We start from the raw sequence: 17,415 nt of genomic DNA, 5'->3' as shown, positions 1-17,415 counted from the left end.
TGTTCTCTAATAAATTTTTTATGAGAAGCAAATTATTTTATTAAAAACGTGTTCACCCTACTAGATAAATGTGCTTTGCACGTTATTATCGGCTTAGTATATATGTATGTGTATATATATATGTCAAACACTGAAATTAACCAAAAGAAGCTAAAGCCTTGAGAAGGAAGCCGAAGAGCAGAAACGGTGTAGAGAAGAAGGGGCTGTGATCGCTATCCAAAACATACACATGGGATGGTGGCCACCTTTTTATCATTGCATCTTGTTGTTCCGGTTTCACCACTCGATCGTGCGCAGTCTTAATGTAGATCCGCGGCACCTTATCTATGTTATGATCTCCTGTAAAACGAGCAGTGAGTAATGCTTTGAGTGGTCCGGGCTTCAAAAGCATCCCAGCTAGGGTTGAATCCTGAGGAAGACCCACATGGCATTTCGGTCACTTTAAAATATGTGCGTCTCTATATATTCATGCGGTGTATCTAGTATCCACTACGCACACTCACAGACACATTATTGAAGCTTGCAATTGCGACAAAATTACCTCTCGGGGGCTCAAATGGTAGATGATTTTCCGTTGAAACTCCTGCTTGACAAGGGCACTTGTTGGATGTTGATCCGGACCCAATCCAAATCCTAATTCGTAAACATCCCCAAATTCAGATAGATCGGGTACTCCCTGTTACAGATAAAATTGAGGATTATTTACCTTACTTCTCATCTAAACAGACAAATTAACTCCCTCATACATCATTAATCACGGGCGAAATATTCCAACCAATTTCTTACTCCTACTTTAAAAGACACATTGCATTAGCTTTTTTAATTTTATTGCCCCTCTTTTGTTGATTAGTAATTAAGTTGCTACTTTAATTTGTCACGGCCAAATTTGAGAAAATGTGCAATTAATTAGAGAGAGAGAGAGAGAGAGTAGTCTTAAATTTCGAGGCATCAACGAGATTGTCTCCCAGCAACGTTACTCTCATTTTTCATGCCATTGAAATGAGATTTTTTATAAACTCTAGTTCTTTCCCACAACCCTCACCACTTCCCACCCCTGAACTCTATTTCTTACGTCTTCTATAGCTTTCAATTTCCTTTTTCCGTCCTTCCTTACTTTGGGCATATGCAATTTTTCCACCTGGGTGGAGGTTCCATTTTCGTCGCCTCACCGGTGATCTGGGGAAGGGCGGCAGTCCTCTAGCAATCTCCTCCACCCGCCACCCTTCCTACCCCCTCTCCCCTCTTACTTCCTCATGTTATCTTTCTTTGTTTTTTCTCTTATTTTCTCAAATCTATGTTGTTCCGTCCACTTTAAACCCCGTGTCATCCCAAAAACATTGTCGCATCCAGCTCCTCTGCTACCTTTATTTTCGTGACCATCAAACCAAGCGCACGAGGCATCACCTTTCTCGATTACATTCCATGCTCAGACATGTTTTCATTTGCATTCTTGCAAACGCCTAGCTTTAACCTACAATTGGAACACTTGGATGATTATGGATTGCAGTTTCAGCATCGCATTAAGCGGTCCCTACCTTCTGTCTTAACTCTGAGTATGGATATACTTATTTTGAACCTTTGACTCGTAGTAGAAAAAATTGTTATTCGGCAATCGGCAACGAGGACAACTGAATTGTATTTGATTGTTCTGTATCCTAATCAATCTTATGCAGCTTACTTGTTTTTCTGCTTACTAACATATAATGAATATTGTTGAGAAAGATAAATATTCTTTCGTACAAGTAGTATTTGATAACCTATGGCTATAACTCACAAAGAAAAATTATATAAAAGTGAATTCATAAATTGATATGATTTTATATGATATATTAGAATTATATTATAATAAAAATAATTTTATAATTTTATAATTTAATACACCATATCAACACATGCTAATTTATAAGCTTATTTTTGTAAAATCTCTTAATAGTTCAAACATTTCTCAAATTAAAAAGAGAAAAACAGAAAATATTCAGTGCATTTATTTTCTTATGGGGGAGGCGTAACAGGCATGGAAGTGTCAAAGTAATCGCGAAGGGATCTTATATTTACAGTATTAAGTATGCAAGTCTCACAAGCAATGTTTTTTTTTTTTAAAAAAAGACAAATATGAGATCTACATGAATTTTTCTTTTTTAAATAACAATCCCACTTTTTTTAAATAAAATATGCAAAACTTGGAAGTTCTAAAACTATATTAGTCGATCGTTAATTGCCTCACAGCCATTTGACTTTAAAACAGTTGGCAGCAATCTCACCCCCCCCTTCCACACCCTCTGAGCTATCACTATCACCAGAGCGGGCCGGGATTCGGGAAGATCAAGTTCCTACGACCCCATACACTCGGCCGACTATCTGAAAAGCCTAATTACCTGCATTCACTCGGTGCCTTCCCTGCGATCGCTCAGACTAGTTTTTCTCACGCTAATGATCATTACATGATCTCCTATATTTATAATATAATAAAGCTCAAGCCAGTTATAATTAATTTAAGCAAGCGAGAGCCAAAAGTGAGGAACACAGGGTTAGGATAAAAGAGCTTTACAATTTTGACGTCTTCATCTGTCAGGAAGCCCGATTTGAGCATGGTTGCTGCCACATACACCGCTAGGCAGATTTTCTTTGCAAACTTATGTGTAGCCTGAGTTACACTCAGTCCTCCGGCACTATGTCCCACTAAGATAACCTGCGTGAAGGAAAAAGAAAATATCATTAATCTACTTAAAACACACACACACATACACACGATATTATATACATGATCCGATTAGATTTTAATAACCATATCCATATATGAAAAGGACAAACTAAGACCATATATATGCAACCTGTTCATCATCGGGCAAACTAGACATGAAGTTCATGAGTGGCTTATTGTAATCATCGAAAGAAAGAAGGGAATCGGGATCGGTTTGATCTATTCCGGCGCTTTTAAGGTCAATACACGAAACCCTGAAACCGGAATTCTCCATGAGGGACCTGATTTTGTACCAGCACCAACCTCCCCCACTTATACCATGCACCAGCACAAAGTGTGGCTTCAAGGGTGGTGCTACCTTCTCTGTCTTACGAAGCTCATCTCCCATGGCGTCCTTGGTCGATCTTTGGTTTTGTGCTCCCAGCAGGCCTCCAATCTTACTCCTGTATGGCTTCTCTCTATCTTTTCCCCCGTTGGTGATTGCTTTATCATGTGAAGTTGGGAATAGTCATTGGGTATCATCATATGCGCTTTAAATTATAATTTAATCATATTGTTCCAATATTTTGCCATGAGTTTTCATTACATGCGCTCCGGTCCATTGTAAGAAAATTTGATTCTTTTACGAAGTGATCCTGCTTTTGCATTGATGTTATCTAAGTCATGGTTCACATGGCACCAAAATTGCAACACTACCGAATGAATCATGATATACTCACGTGTATTTGGAGAATGAGATAATATTATAAAATTAAAATATTATTAAAATATGATAATTTTTAATATTATTTTTATTTTAGAATTTGAAAAAGTTGATTTATTTTTTATGTTTTTTTTTTTTAGTTTAGAAAAGTTGTAATAATTAATTTGAAAATTTTGTAATAATTAATTTGAAAATATTTTTATTTGAATGATATTTAGAAAAGAAATGAAAAATGAAAAATATTTTTAAACAAAGACTTGTAAATAATTTGGGGGGCATTTTTAGCAAAGACTATTTGGAAATGGAGATTTGTCCTTCAATAGTACAGCGGCAAGAAATTTTGTATAAAATCTTTTTTTCCTTAAAATAAAATTTGATTTTTACTCATGAAATGCATTAAAGTGTTTAGTTATTCCCTTATTTTAATTGAGAAATTTATTTATTTGATCAATCGAATACTGGTGGCCAGCTATATATATTCTTTTTCCTTTTGTTGCTTACCGCGTGTTGTTGGAATATTTCAAAGTCCAGAATTTTAAATAATGGTTTCCCTTATCTCTTCACTGTGCGCGTTGGAAACAAAATGTCGTAATCTCCATCCAACCTATGAGAAAGAGTCAAGAAACAAAAATATTGACTTCTGACCAAGTTATATATATATATATATATTATATATTCGCAACTTGTAATTAAGCAACTCGACAAAATACCTGATCGGTCCGGTTAAATTTTTAATCAACTCCGTACATACGAAGTTTTATGGCCAAAATATTTGCACGCCAATTAATTTGTGTATAGTGCCGCCCTTCAATTTGTTAAATCAACTTTCTTCTCTTCACGTGGCGTAGAGTTTCCATGCGAGGAAAATAGTGAAGCCTCCAGGAACATGGGATCGTGATTGAGATAAAAGAACCTCACCCCCAAGATCTCTAACGGTAAAAGGTATTGTAATCTCGGATAATTTCGGTCATGAAAGTACGGACAGTAGTATTATATTTTTATAATAAGAAAGGCTACAAGCTTGCATTGGGAAATGAACCTACTTTTGATGACGCTAGTATCTGTAAAGATGAGTAGCTTGTAGAGGACCAAAGTCAGTCGATCCTTGTCCTTGCAATATTAGGGTAGTCATAAAAGGTTAATACTATGTACTATCTATTTATTATTTATAAAGAATTTAAAATTTTTTATATTTTATAAAGATGTTCAAAAATATATAATTTTATTAATAATTATTATCTTAATTATTAAATAAAATTAAAAATTAAATAAATAATCAAATATAAATAAATAATAAAAAGATTGTAACTTATCATTTTCAGTAATATTATCATTGCCAGCATCGGGTTTTACCGCACAGCCAACCTTCACCCAAAGAATCTTTTTCTTCCTCTCTCTCGACTACAGTGATTTCTTGATGACACGGGTGATTGTCGATCTTTATCGGCCTGTACCTAAAACTGACGGAAGGAGGTGGTTGATCTTCGTCACATTACATGACTGGCGGGAGAGGTGATGAATATATAGAGATTTCCCATAACAGACAAGATTCTTTGTTGTTCTATTGACGTTGCGTCGAGATTTCGAGATGATCCATTTTTTCCTTCCCTTTTTTTTTCTTTTTTTTTTTTTTTTCTGTATTACAGTTAATGCTAGACTTTAAGCTTTTGAAGCTTTTGAAGTCATCCCCTTCAAGAAAAGTTATGCTTGCAAATCGGTATGCATGATACACCTCTATAATAATTGTTAATATGACAAGATTCCATTTAAAATTCTCTAACTTTATTGCAAATTAAACTGTTTCTACACACTCGGGACTGTACTCTCATCTCCCCAGCAAAGAAGGCCTTTTTCTCCCTCAAATTTATGTCCCTTTCATGTATTCTCACCGTAGGCAACCATTTCTTCTTCCATTGTCGCTTATTTCGGTTCCTTCTCTCTGGTGAGTCACGTTCGTTCATAAAAAATCTTCTTTGAATTGAGAATTTATTTATTTTAATTTATTTTATTTGATCTTATTATTATAATTTTTTAAATTTTAAAATAAAATATAATAAATAATTTAATTTTTTTTTTTTACAGTGATTTAACCATCATTGCTTTATATGCAGCAGCCACCAGCCTTCCTCGTGCTTTGATCCATCACCAGTTCCCTTTTTTTTTTGGCAATCCGTTCCTCGGTGTAGATTTTCAACTATGAATGTAAATAAATTCATGGTGATTTCCTAGTTAGCATGCACCCAAATGTTTCGAATTGTATAAGTTTCAGCATCAGTACTGTGAAGTACTACTCATGTTTGATGCAGACAATATTACCTAATGTTGCAACACTCTTATCAAACGGGAAGAGTTATAGTATTTACAAACTTCTTGTGTAATAAACTACTTACTGAAATCCATATATTCATAAATAAATTAAAGTTCAACACTTTTATATATAAACTGACGTGTGGTAAGCAGCTTCCAGCCTTCCACGCCAGCATGTATTTGAGATGTCAATGAAGAACCTTACAAATATACAAATATACTTAATTTTTATTTATTTTATATTTAGTACCAACCTCACCCAGTATAATTTATATTTTCTTATATTAATAAAAATTGACTAACCAGGGACATTCGATTCCACGACGGAGAAAAAATAATTGGTTTTAGGTGAGACGTAGCTTTCCGACTAGTAGCCAATTAGCCACGCAAAACCAACCCATTTGGACCGATATAGTCGTCATCTTTATAATGAAGTTGTCAACCATTTAACCGGGGGAATAAAATATATATGGAGTCGTAACCCTTGATCAGTCATGACATCTGCAACACACTCAAAAAACTTCATTTTAAACAGAGGTTATTATATTATATTATATATATGTTGAATTAATTGTGTCAAAATCTTGCGTTAGAAATGCCTGTTCTAATTGATAAACTGACAACCACTACGTGCCATTTAATCATATAAAACTTTAATCACGGATTCAACTTGCACGACTCGATCTCGCCCTTCACACCGGTATTGAAGATCAGGTCGATCTTTCTACATCTGTCATCCTAGCTAGATATGTAGAAAGTTTGAGCAGATCTATATAATAATGGGGATTGCTAGGACATCGAGAGGTCGTCTCGAAAGTTTCTATGTACAGAATGTAAAATGCACTTTTTATTTGGTATGTTTTTTAAAATATTTTTATTCACAAATTTATTTAAAATTACTTTCTTAATATTTAAGTTAAAAAAAAAAAAAAAAAAAAAAAAGGATTGGTCGGAATGCATTTCGGTAGATATGCATTGTAGAAGATCAAGTAGATCATTCTGCAGCTGAAAATCAAGAGGTTTCAATCATTTACCAGCTGCCGGTATTAACGCTACAAATAAGAGATGAGGAAGTTGTGATCCTGCCATTTGATTTTGATTCCTATGACTGACTTTTGAATTTAAATATATTGCTGAAAGTTAGCAATTGATTGTAACATGTCCTTCTATTTATACTCTATGTAATCTACCGATATAACATATAATCAAATATAGAAGCATACGAATCATCTTACTCTGTTCTCTTTCATGCATCATTTTCCCTTCACTAAAAAGAATCGCTGAACAGTTAACACATGTCATGTCAAAAATTTTTGGATGTCCAACGCCACCGTCGTGGCCAACTAGATCTGACTTTTGCCCGACGCACGGACAATATGCGCAGCTGCGCGCGCCTCGTCTCCAAATTCTTACTTTTCACCTCCAGTTTTGCTAGGGGTTCAGGTTCACCCAGCTCTTCACCGAGAACCACCGAAAAAAGGTTAAAAAATATTTTTTTTCTTCATTTTTTTATATTTTTAATTTTTTTAAATAAAAAATTTATAATATTATTAAAAAATAATTTTTTAACCATTAAGTAAAGGAAAAAAAAATCCAGATATAAATTCGAGACATACATGGTTTGGCATTTCTGTCCATCAATTTACAACGTGGCAGAGGAGTTCAATAACAATCACATCGAGACAGTTTATTACAAAAAGAAATGATATTTACAGTCGTAGTTGTGCAAACGTCATGCAGTCTTTTTAAAAAAAGTGAATTAATACAGGACTCACATAAAAAAAACTAACTTTTTTAATCGTGAACCTCACTCTTTTTTAAAAAAATTGTGCAGCGTTTACACACTACACGACTGTATGTAATTTTACTCTATTACAAAACGTCGTTCTACGTGAATATAATCATTCTTCCATATTCTTAAATATTTTCTTTACACTTAAATGTAAAAATATTTTTTAATTTTAAATTTTTTTCATTTAAATAGTATCTAATTATTATAATTTTTTTAAATTTCTAAACGAAATACGTCCCTATGTAACTTTCCTAAACTTCTAAATAAAAATAATATTAAAATTTTATATTCAATTAATTTTTTAATTTTATAATATTTTCATTCAATTTTTTCTTTCTTATCTCTCAAAATCTAATAAATCATCTTAACTAAAAATATTTTATAATTATTTATAAACGATTTAAATACTATTTACATATGTTTTGAAATATTCTTAGTATCCATACTTTTATTATTTTTATTTTAGATAAAATAATTGACATCAGACCAACTTACTAGTGTATTTTCTAATTTATGTTTTATCCCATGTCTTGTTCAGTAACGATTGAATTGGAATTGTTGGATCTCTACCCGTATTTATGACTTTTGATATTTTCAATAAATCACATATAAGGTTTAATTCTACTTTGCCCTCTCAAACTTTTATGCAATTCACAATGTACCTCTAAACTAATAATTTTGTCATAACGGACTCGCTAACTTTCAAAACTTATCAATCCCTCGTTCAGTTTACTAGTAGCGTCAAATGCAACGAAAAGTACCTCAACATACTGCTCACGTGCATAACATTCACTGCAAAGACAAAATCACTTTTGATTGCATCGACTTCAAGGCCCCTATGCTTCTCATTAGTATCAAGATCCCTCAAAATTTACCGTACTTCGCAAATGGACATTTGGAATTCTAGGGCTTGTGTCTTGTGAAGAAGTAGAACAAGGGCTTCGCATCCTTTCGTTGCTTTGCTTGCTATTATGGGAATACGCAAAAAACCATGTCTTCTTATGAGTTTCTATAATTGATCTCTTTACTCGACTGTTATTGCTGAGAAATAAAGGTGAAAATAATTTTTTTGCTTAGATTCAAATTGACTTGATTTTTTATATTCAAATTATCACTCTTAACTATAGTTCTATTGGAATTGAAATGAATTCATACTTCTTATTGTTTGTAACAGCTGCACTTTGCATGTTGTGTTTCATGTAAAATAGGAATATAGAACTATAGCATACTGTGTTTCATGCAGTTGTGGAGATTGTGGCTCTTTATCATCAGATAACACTTGACCATCAACACCAATGAACATTAGTTGTACAGACCTTAACCTCAACCTCAACCTCGATGTTCCCACTGTGCTGACATCAATATCATACAACTCATCCCCACTACTCAACATTACTTTTCAAAATGGATCATTAAGTCCAAGGCGACGTGCTTCTACTTCTTCCTCATCCTCACTCACATCCTCCTCATTGTGATTATCATCCAAATCAGATTGGTGCATTGTAGTTCGAGAATGACACATAATATACAAATTAACTACTTGTTGACCCTCATATGCAACCATCATAGACAACATATTATGATCAGATGTAATTAACTCAAGACCATTGTGCATCCCCAAGCGTGGTTGTCTATAGTAGGCTAGTCACTTGGAATGTAATCATACTTGGTCACAATAATTTGTATCTCAATCCATGACAACAATCGATGGTTTGGTCTGAAGGGTTTTCAAATTTTCTCCTTCAGTTTGGAGGAAATGAAGTCGATGCAGGTAATGGTGTTATTATCTTTATAATGAATGTTATGCATGTGAGCAGCATGTAGAGGCACTTATTGTTATATTTGCTGTTGCTGATAGACGGAAGAGAGGGATTGATAAGTTTTGAAAGTTAGTAGGTTCATTATAACAAAATTATTAGTTTGGGAGTATATTGTGAATTAGGTAAAAGTTTGAAATAGTAAAATGAAATTAATCCTATATATAATTTTCAGAAAAAAAAAAGAAAGAAAATAGAGGTGGTTGATGACGAGACGGGCTGTCTTGACATGTTAAATGGAAGCTAACGATTAGTTGGATGGATGCCTCCACACACCACACGTTAAAAATTACACACTGATTAAATAATCACTTTAACGTAGCACCTTTGCATTTGTTATAGTACATGAGCTTCAGAAAAAAGTGCATTGTTTATACTTTATACAGATACGATATGAGATTAAAAATTTGTAAATAATAATGAGATAATTTGAATTAAAATATTTTATGAAGTTTTAGAAAATGAGAATAAAAAATAAAAATATTATAAAATTAATATTTATTTTTAGATTTTTAAAAGTTGAAATATTTTTTATATTTTATTTAAAAATTTTAAAAATTTATAATGATTAGTTGAAAATTTTAAAATTAAAAAATATTTGTAATTGAATGTATTTAAATATTAAAATAAAATTAAAAAAAAATGGTAAAACTAAACATGGCCTGAGTAACTGCGCGAGGGCAGGGGCAGAGATGCTTGCTTCACAGCTCCCTGTGTGGCTCTGTCAACTGCTGGCCGTGGGAGACAATTTTGCTGAATTGAAGCGCCTTTCAAAGAAGTGAGAGAGTGGGGACTGGGGAGTCCACGTTCGATTGTCTCCATGAGTGCGTGCCAGCAGCTTTTCTTGCTCTTTCTTTTTCCTCTAACGAGTGATGCGTGCCAGTACACTGCAGCTTGCACCCCATTCCACGATTCCCCAAGTTCTACTACCAACGCGTGACGACTTATGAAAAGCTGCTCTCTGCCGTGGAGTTTGGTATGCAGTGAAATTAAATTATTAAAGTTTTTTTTTTTTTTGAAACAAAATTATTAAAGTTATGGTTTACATATCTATCAACAATTTTTTAAATACATTAAATTATTTATGTTATATCTCGTGACTTTATGATTTATCAACGATTGTTTACAGATAAACTTAAAATTTTTATAAGCATCATTATCAAGTTTATGCAATATGTACTAATAAAGTAATAATTATATTGATAAAGATTCGAGTAACACGAATAATATTAAAAGTATAATTTTCTCTCATTTTTTAAATAGTAAATACTGACTTATTCAAATTTATATGAGTCAGTTCCGAACTTTTTATATTATTTATATCGATTAGCAATCTATCTTAATTTTGTATTCATGAATAATTTATTTAATAAGCAAATAGTGACAAACTCAAGTTCGACTGTGCTAGTTAATATTGTCAAATAGTTTTGTTTATTTACATTCCTACAAATGGTCAGTATATTTTGTATAAGAACATAAACGAATCGAATTCCAACGAAATGTAAGCGGTCAAGTTCTGTTTATTTAATTTTAATCCAAGTATAACTCAAGTTCCAGTTTATCACCAAGTTTTATTTTTTACTCACAAACAACTCGTTAGTTTTAAGTTTATTCTCGAGCTATTTAATTAAACATGTTATTCGTATTACAGTTTATAATCTTGACAAAAACTTTTTCTTTTTGTAAATATTTTTTTTCCATATGTAAATATTTTTTTTCCGTATGTATATACATATGAGAAATGTTTGGGATTCCGATAATGAATATTTGAGTATTTCTCCCGATACATAAATTATTTTTTATTTTATTTAGTGATTAAGTAAGTATTTTTTTTATTTTTTTAATATTTAATAGCATTTTAAAGCTACATAAAAAAAGAACAATTTTTTAAAAATTTACACTTATGGTTACTCAAATTTGCATCCCGAGTATGTGGTTGTAAAGCCACTCTATACGTATATAAGCTATTATATTCCTAATTACTCAAACAACACGTATAGTAGTACTTGTAGTTATGAACTTATTAACTACGTGGGGTATTCTCATTATTAAATTAAAAGAAATAATACTATAAAGATTGTGAGGGCCCTTCCTAACAAAAGCCTAGGCCCGTAATGACTAGGCCACAAAACACGAGAGGGCCTTGGGCCCTTTTGGGTGGGAACTAAAACGCATTAGGGGCCCAATAGGGAGCCGGCATACTAAGTCCACAATACACCTACCCACATGGGGAGACCTTAGCACAGGGCTCGACTAGGTGGGAGAACCCACGACCACGTGGTACCAGCATGGTCGACCTAGTCCAACGATAAAGGATGTGACAGGCACCTGCTACAAAACCCAAGTGGCTGAGTATGTCTAGGAGTGGGCGTACCAAGTCGGATGCACACCACATTAAATGGAACACGAAGAAAGGAACGCCATGCTAGGGATCACACTGCATTTAATGCGAGTTAGGGAGCCTGTGCATGCAATGACGAGTTGCTTGAAGCATCGTAGGACAGAACAACCTTAGCCTGACACACTACCATGTGATGGGGATGCAAGAAGAAACATTCGTAGTGCCACTAGGAGGGCTAAGCATGCCGAGGCTAAGAGGGTGGCATTGGGATGCAATCATGGCTTGAGTGATGAGGCGTTAGGTGTCCAAGACAAGGCCAACTAGAGGAAGATCACAATTCCTTGATTTTGGAGGTTGAAATGAGGCAAATCTCTTAATTTTAGAGTAGTGGGCAACTTCTAGGGTGATGGCCGGTCATGTTCCTTTTAATTAGCAGTTTATTTATTCATTAACTTGTTTTTCTTTTATGTTAGGCATTTGATAGGTTTGTTTCCTTAAATTTAGGTTTCCTTAAAGTTAGGAGTTGATCCATATTTGAGATCTAAATCTAAATTTAGGTTAAGGGAAGTACTTGGGGCAAGGTGGTGCCAACCTATTTATATTTTTGGTTCTTTCATTGTTGATTATTATTATGTTTTCTTTCAATGAATGAGAATTTTCCTCTTCAAAACTTTAGAAAGTTAAGTGTTAGCTTGAGTTGATCTTAATTTTCATCAACAAACCAACTTGGATCTTTGTGTTGCCTTGAGGTAACCCCAGATCTAGTAATCCAACATGCCAATTACAAGTGAGTGAGAGTGAGACTTTCGTCACTATGGCAAGGGCACTGGTGGTTGGTCAAAATTGAGTACAACCTGACACCCCACGATCTCCCTCGACAACCAAGTTCAAGCGAAGTATAAATACATCAGTCCCATCCAAGGGGAGCTCTCTAAACTCTTCTTCTCCTCGACTCTCTTTATTTCTCTTCATCACTTACAGAAGCTCCATCTGACTCAGGCATCGGAGGGATCCTCAATCTCACCAAAGCCCACCCCTCTTCTTTGTTGCAGGCTTTGACATTGGGCCATTATGGTGCTGCTCGGGCTGCGAAACATGACATTAACAATAATAATTGCAAAGTTATTAGAGATCTTGAGTTTATAGGAACTTATACAAGCTAAGTTGAGTTTTTATATGAGTTATATAGTTTAATCATTGGTTATTGATAGGGATAACAATCTTGAGTATCTCCATCAATCTTCTCCATAATGCAGTGCACTAAATGGCTTGATCTGTTTCCTTCTTTCCCTCATGTATTCTCTCAATTGTATTTATGTTAGTTTTCATTACAAGTGTATATTCCTTAGATTTTCATTCTTTCATTGTATGTTGTAATCTGTAATGTTTATATATATGGCAATACACAAGCCTAGCCATCGGTGTGGGCATTTTTACAAAGTTTACATGGTATGAAGAGACTAGGAAGAATCCTGAATCATGTCGTCATCTTATACCTCACAAGTTCCTTTGTCTAATGACTCTTCCTTACTTGAGTTCTTTTCCACCAAAACACACCTACCCGATATACCAACCAAACTTGCATCCACAAATTACTTATTATGGAAAGCCCAGGTCCTTCCTGTCTTACGAGGCCATGGTCTCTTAGGCTATCTCACCAATGAATTGCCCTGCCCACTCATAATGGTTCCTGATGCCACTAATCAGCTGATATCCAATCCAGTAGCAACTAAATGGTTGTGTTTGGATCAGTTGATCCTTGGTTGGATCAACAGCTCCTTGTTGGAAGCACCTCTCTCACAAGTGATTAATTGTGAGACGTCACATGAAGCTTGGGACGCTCTTGAAACTTTGTATGGATGACATACTTGTGATCATGTCCAATAGATGCGTGGAGAGCTGCAAGTTCTCACCAAAGGCTCCTCGTCTATGGAGGTGTACCTACAAAAGGCCAATTCGTTGGCCCTTTCTCTCCACTGTGATAGAAAACCAATGGATGATAATGAATTCATAAACTGCCTTCTTCGTGGTCTTGGATCCAAATTTGATCCTATTGTGACAGTTATGCTAGAGATAATTTTCCTTCTCTGGAAAATGTAATCGGTAAGCTCTGAGATTTTGAGTTTCATATTTCCTCTGTTTCTCACGCAAATTCCTCCCATGTTGCCTTGTATACAAATAGATCCTCTAGACCCAAGTCCACTGGTGGAAATAAGTATAATCGTGGCAGAGTTTCAAACAATCGTGGACGAGGTTCTCATGGGGTTCAACATTCTAATGAACACTCAAATGGAGGTCGTGGGTCACAACCTTCAAATCGAGGATACAATGATCAAAATATAGTCCGTGGTGGCCGAAGTTCCCACATTACATGCTTTCGTTGTGGTGGCCCAAATCACAAAGCTGATGCATGTTGTGCCTCAGATGAAAAGGCCGATCAATACCACGCCTACCTTGCTATTTAAATTGGTAATCAGGTTGATGACTCATGGCTCCCAGATACAGGCGCAAACCATCACATGGCCCCAACAACAAATGAAGTTCAAGGTATTTCCCCATACATAGGAACTGATATGGTAATGGTTGGAAATGGGTCTAATTTACCTATATCTGAAACTACCAACTTTACTCTTCTTAATACCTCAATGCAGTTGAAAAAAAATACTCTGATTGTGCCAACCTTACGGAAAAAGCTTCTTTTGGTTTCAAAGTTTACCACTGACAATCAATGTTGTTTTCTATTTTATCCTTGAGGATTTTTTATCAAGGACTTGCAGACGAATCAAGTGATGCTTAAAGGACCCATGCATGATGGCTTATACCCCTTGACCTCATCCATTCAACGTATCAACCCAATGGCTTTTCTCACCAATAAAGTCTTGGGAAATATTTGGCATACTCGGTTTAGACATCCCAACATTAGAACTCTTCATACTTTGTTTCCATGTCTTTCTGTTACAAATAAACGAGTGAATTTTTGTGAAAGTTGTGTTATGGGAAAGTTCCAAATTACCATTTCAAAATCGTAGCTCTCATGTTCTCATATTTCTTCACACTAATGTATGGGGGCCAGCTCCTACGCCCTCATTTGATGGCTATCGTTATTATCTAGTGTAATTGATGAATTTTCTCAATTTATGTGGCTATTCCATTTAGCACATAAATCCGATGTTATTACCATATTTCCAAAATTCATTGAAATGGTTGAAAAACAATTTAATACTACTGTCAAATGCCTTCAAAGTGATGGTGGTGGATAATTTGTCAATCATAACTTAAAAGAATTACTTTGCATCTCTTGGCATTGTTCAAAAATTTTCTTGTACTGGCACTCCCGAGCAAAATGGTCTAACTGAACGGCGTCATCGCCATGTCATTGAGACTGCTCTTGTGCTTATGAATCACTCTTCAACCCCTACAAAATTTTGGTTTGCAGCCTTTAACACAATAGTTTTTCTTATTAATAGTTTGCCAACTTGAATCCTTCACGACACTACTCCTTATCAATTAGTCTTTAAATCCCTTCCATTGTATGATTCACTATGAGTCTTTGGTTGCATGTGTTATCCTCTTCTCACTCCATTTTGTCGAACCAAACTTCAGTTTAAGTTCACTCCTTGTGTTTTTCTCGAATACACGTCTCATGTTAAATGGAGGGGCACCCACGTTGGGCAGACCCCTCCTTCACTCTGTATAACACATGGCTTTAAGCCATGCGTTACTTGCTTATAATGCATGGATTAAAAGCCATGCGTTACTGCCATTTATTAGCAGTTTAACACTGGCCTTTAAGGCCAACCGTGTAGGGCTATATATAGCCCCTCTCTTTTGGTTCTTGGTAATCATCTAAATTAGTGAATATCTGTCTTTTGTTCTCTCTTAAAATAGTATTTAGGCTGTGGATTTGTTAAAGCGTTACTCTAGTTTTAAACTACGTAGTACGCTTTACCACTAAGTGAAAACTCTTGAGATTTGTCGATTTGGAGAAACTTGTGGAGCAACTTTATAAGTTAAGCTTGATGTACTTTCTAACATTGGTATAAGAACTTTTATAATTGCTTCTAGTTTCTTTTTTGCACATGCATGTATACTATGATTGTGTTTTTTTTTTTTTCATGTGATTCGCGCACATGTGGTGCTGCAATATTTTTTTTTTAAAAAAAAAGTTTTTTTTTTTAAAAAGTTTTTTTTTTTGGGCTGAGCCGCTGTGTAGCGGTGTTGCGCACACCACCTGTGCGTCAAGGTGCAGCGCGCACCACCTCTGAGGGGTGCTGCCAGCATCACTCTAGTGTTGCGGTAGCACCCAGCTTCCTCTGGAAGCTGTTTCCAACGAACAGCGGCGCCGGTGACCTTCTTAAACGGCGGCTATTTTTTGCTGGTTTTGCAGTTACTGTTCACGTGAACAGTAACTGCTAGAAGAAGAAGACTTAAGTCATATGGTTTTTTGCATGGGCTTGGGCCCTTCGGCCCACTATCTTTTGGGTTAAAAAAAAAAGGGTTGGGCCATTCGGCCTAGTGTTTTTCAATTTTTTAAGTTATGTCTTTTTAAAACAGAAATAAAAAAAATAAAGTGGCTGGTTTTGAACCCAATACCTCCTACTAAACTAAGGAGATGGGCGCACCACTGGGCTGCGAATATCCTTTGGTTTAGGTGGGATTTTTTAAATGTTTTTATAATAGTTTTTTTTTTTGTTAAAAAAAATTAGCATGATTTAATATATGCTTAGATATATTGTTATATTACATGTGATCTTTTATTTAATGTTTTAGATTAAATGTGATTACATGTGAATATTTGATTATTTTCATGCTATTTGTTTTCCATAATGTTATATTACATGTGATCTTTTATTTAATTTTTAGATTAAATGCGATAACATGTATGTGTGTATTGAACATGTAGAAATGTGTTATTTTATCATCTATGAATCTTAGACTTGAATGTTTAGACATTAGTCTTTATTTCTTTTAGTGATAAAATAGAAAATCCCACTAAGTCGTCTTAGTTAGAATTGTCAATGTGAATGATAGGCTGAAAGAATTGCAGGGACCCCAGTAAAAACTGTAAATGCACTGTATAGCCAAAAGACTATAGTAACCCCAGTAAGAACTATAAATGCACTGTATAGCCAAAAAGACTACAATGGTCCCAGTAAGAACTGTAAATGCACTAATGGAACAAGAAAAATGGACTGTAATAGTCTTATATGAACCATCTTTGTAGACTGACCCAACATATTGCTGTAGTCTGGCTGTCTTTGTAGACTGACCCAACAGGTTGCTATGGTCTGGGTAGTTGTCCTTGTAGACTGATCCAAAATGTTACTGCTGTTTTAGTAGGCTATGTCTTTACATGTGACTAGTGCTAGATGACTACTTAAGATAGTGGGAGTATGATTAAGATTTATGATGATAAATTCTCCCATATTTGGTTTTAAATTTGCGCGGGAATTAGGATATAAATTTAATAATTGGATATTGTGGCGCAATAGATGATTCTGAAACCTAGCGATTTTTCGATCTTACGACATATCTAAATTATTCTTTTTCTAGCCTGAAAGGACGGAGCAGATTTCTTAGGTGTGTGAATATCCCTTCTTTGTATATTGTAGTGAAATGGCATCCAAGAGTATTGTTGTCGACTTAAATAAAGGGGATAAATTAGATGGGGAAAACTATGATATATGGCATCGCAAGATCCAATATGTCTTAGACGAACAAAAGGTCTTGGAGGCCTTATCTTGCACCCTTACT

The 17,415-nt window shown here is 34.8% G+C and overlaps 1 protein-coding gene across 1 annotated transcript; it reads right to left on the bottom strand.

Moving 5' to 3' along the window:
- Positions 1–3,223, bottom strand: LOC122301567 (methylesterase 17). The gene is made up of 4 exons (XM_043112977.1): positions 2,832–3,223; positions 2,549–2,689; positions 542–676; positions 1–409 (listed from the first exon to the last, which is right to left on the bottom strand). Exons 1-4 carry the CDS (start codon positions 3,087–3,089, stop codon positions 137–139), a joined length of 807 nt encoding a protein of 268 aa, XP_042968911.1. The 5' UTR covers positions 3,090–3,223; the 3' UTR covers positions 1–136.
- Positions 3,224–17,415: the final 14,192 nt, after the last annotated feature.

Source organism: Carya illinoinensis, chromosome 2 (assembly GCF_018687715.1).
Source record: "Carya illinoinensis cultivar Pawnee chromosome 2, C.illinoinensisPawnee_v1, whole genome shotgun sequence".
NCBI classification, from domain to species: domain Eukaryota; kingdom Viridiplantae; phylum Streptophyta; class Magnoliopsida; order Fagales; family Juglandaceae; genus Carya; species Carya illinoinensis.
The sequence above is the reverse complement of the archived record's forward strand: the minus strand, read 5'-3'. Positions and strand labels throughout refer to the sequence as shown.

Bases quoted from the DNA above. Each gene is read 5' to 3' on its own strand.
- LOC122301567 (XM_043112977.1), bottom strand. From the start codon at position 3,089: ATGGGAGATGAGCTTCGTAAGACAGAGAAGGTAGCACCACCCTTGAAG. The intron at 677-2,548 runs GTAAAGCTCTTT...TATCTGTAACAG, and splicing joins CAGATGAAGACGTCAAAATT to GGAGTACCCGATCTATCTGA. The intron at 410-541 runs GTAATTTTGTCG...GGTCTTCCTCAG, and splicing joins ACCATTTGAGCCCCCGAGAG to GATTCAACCCTAGCTGGGAT.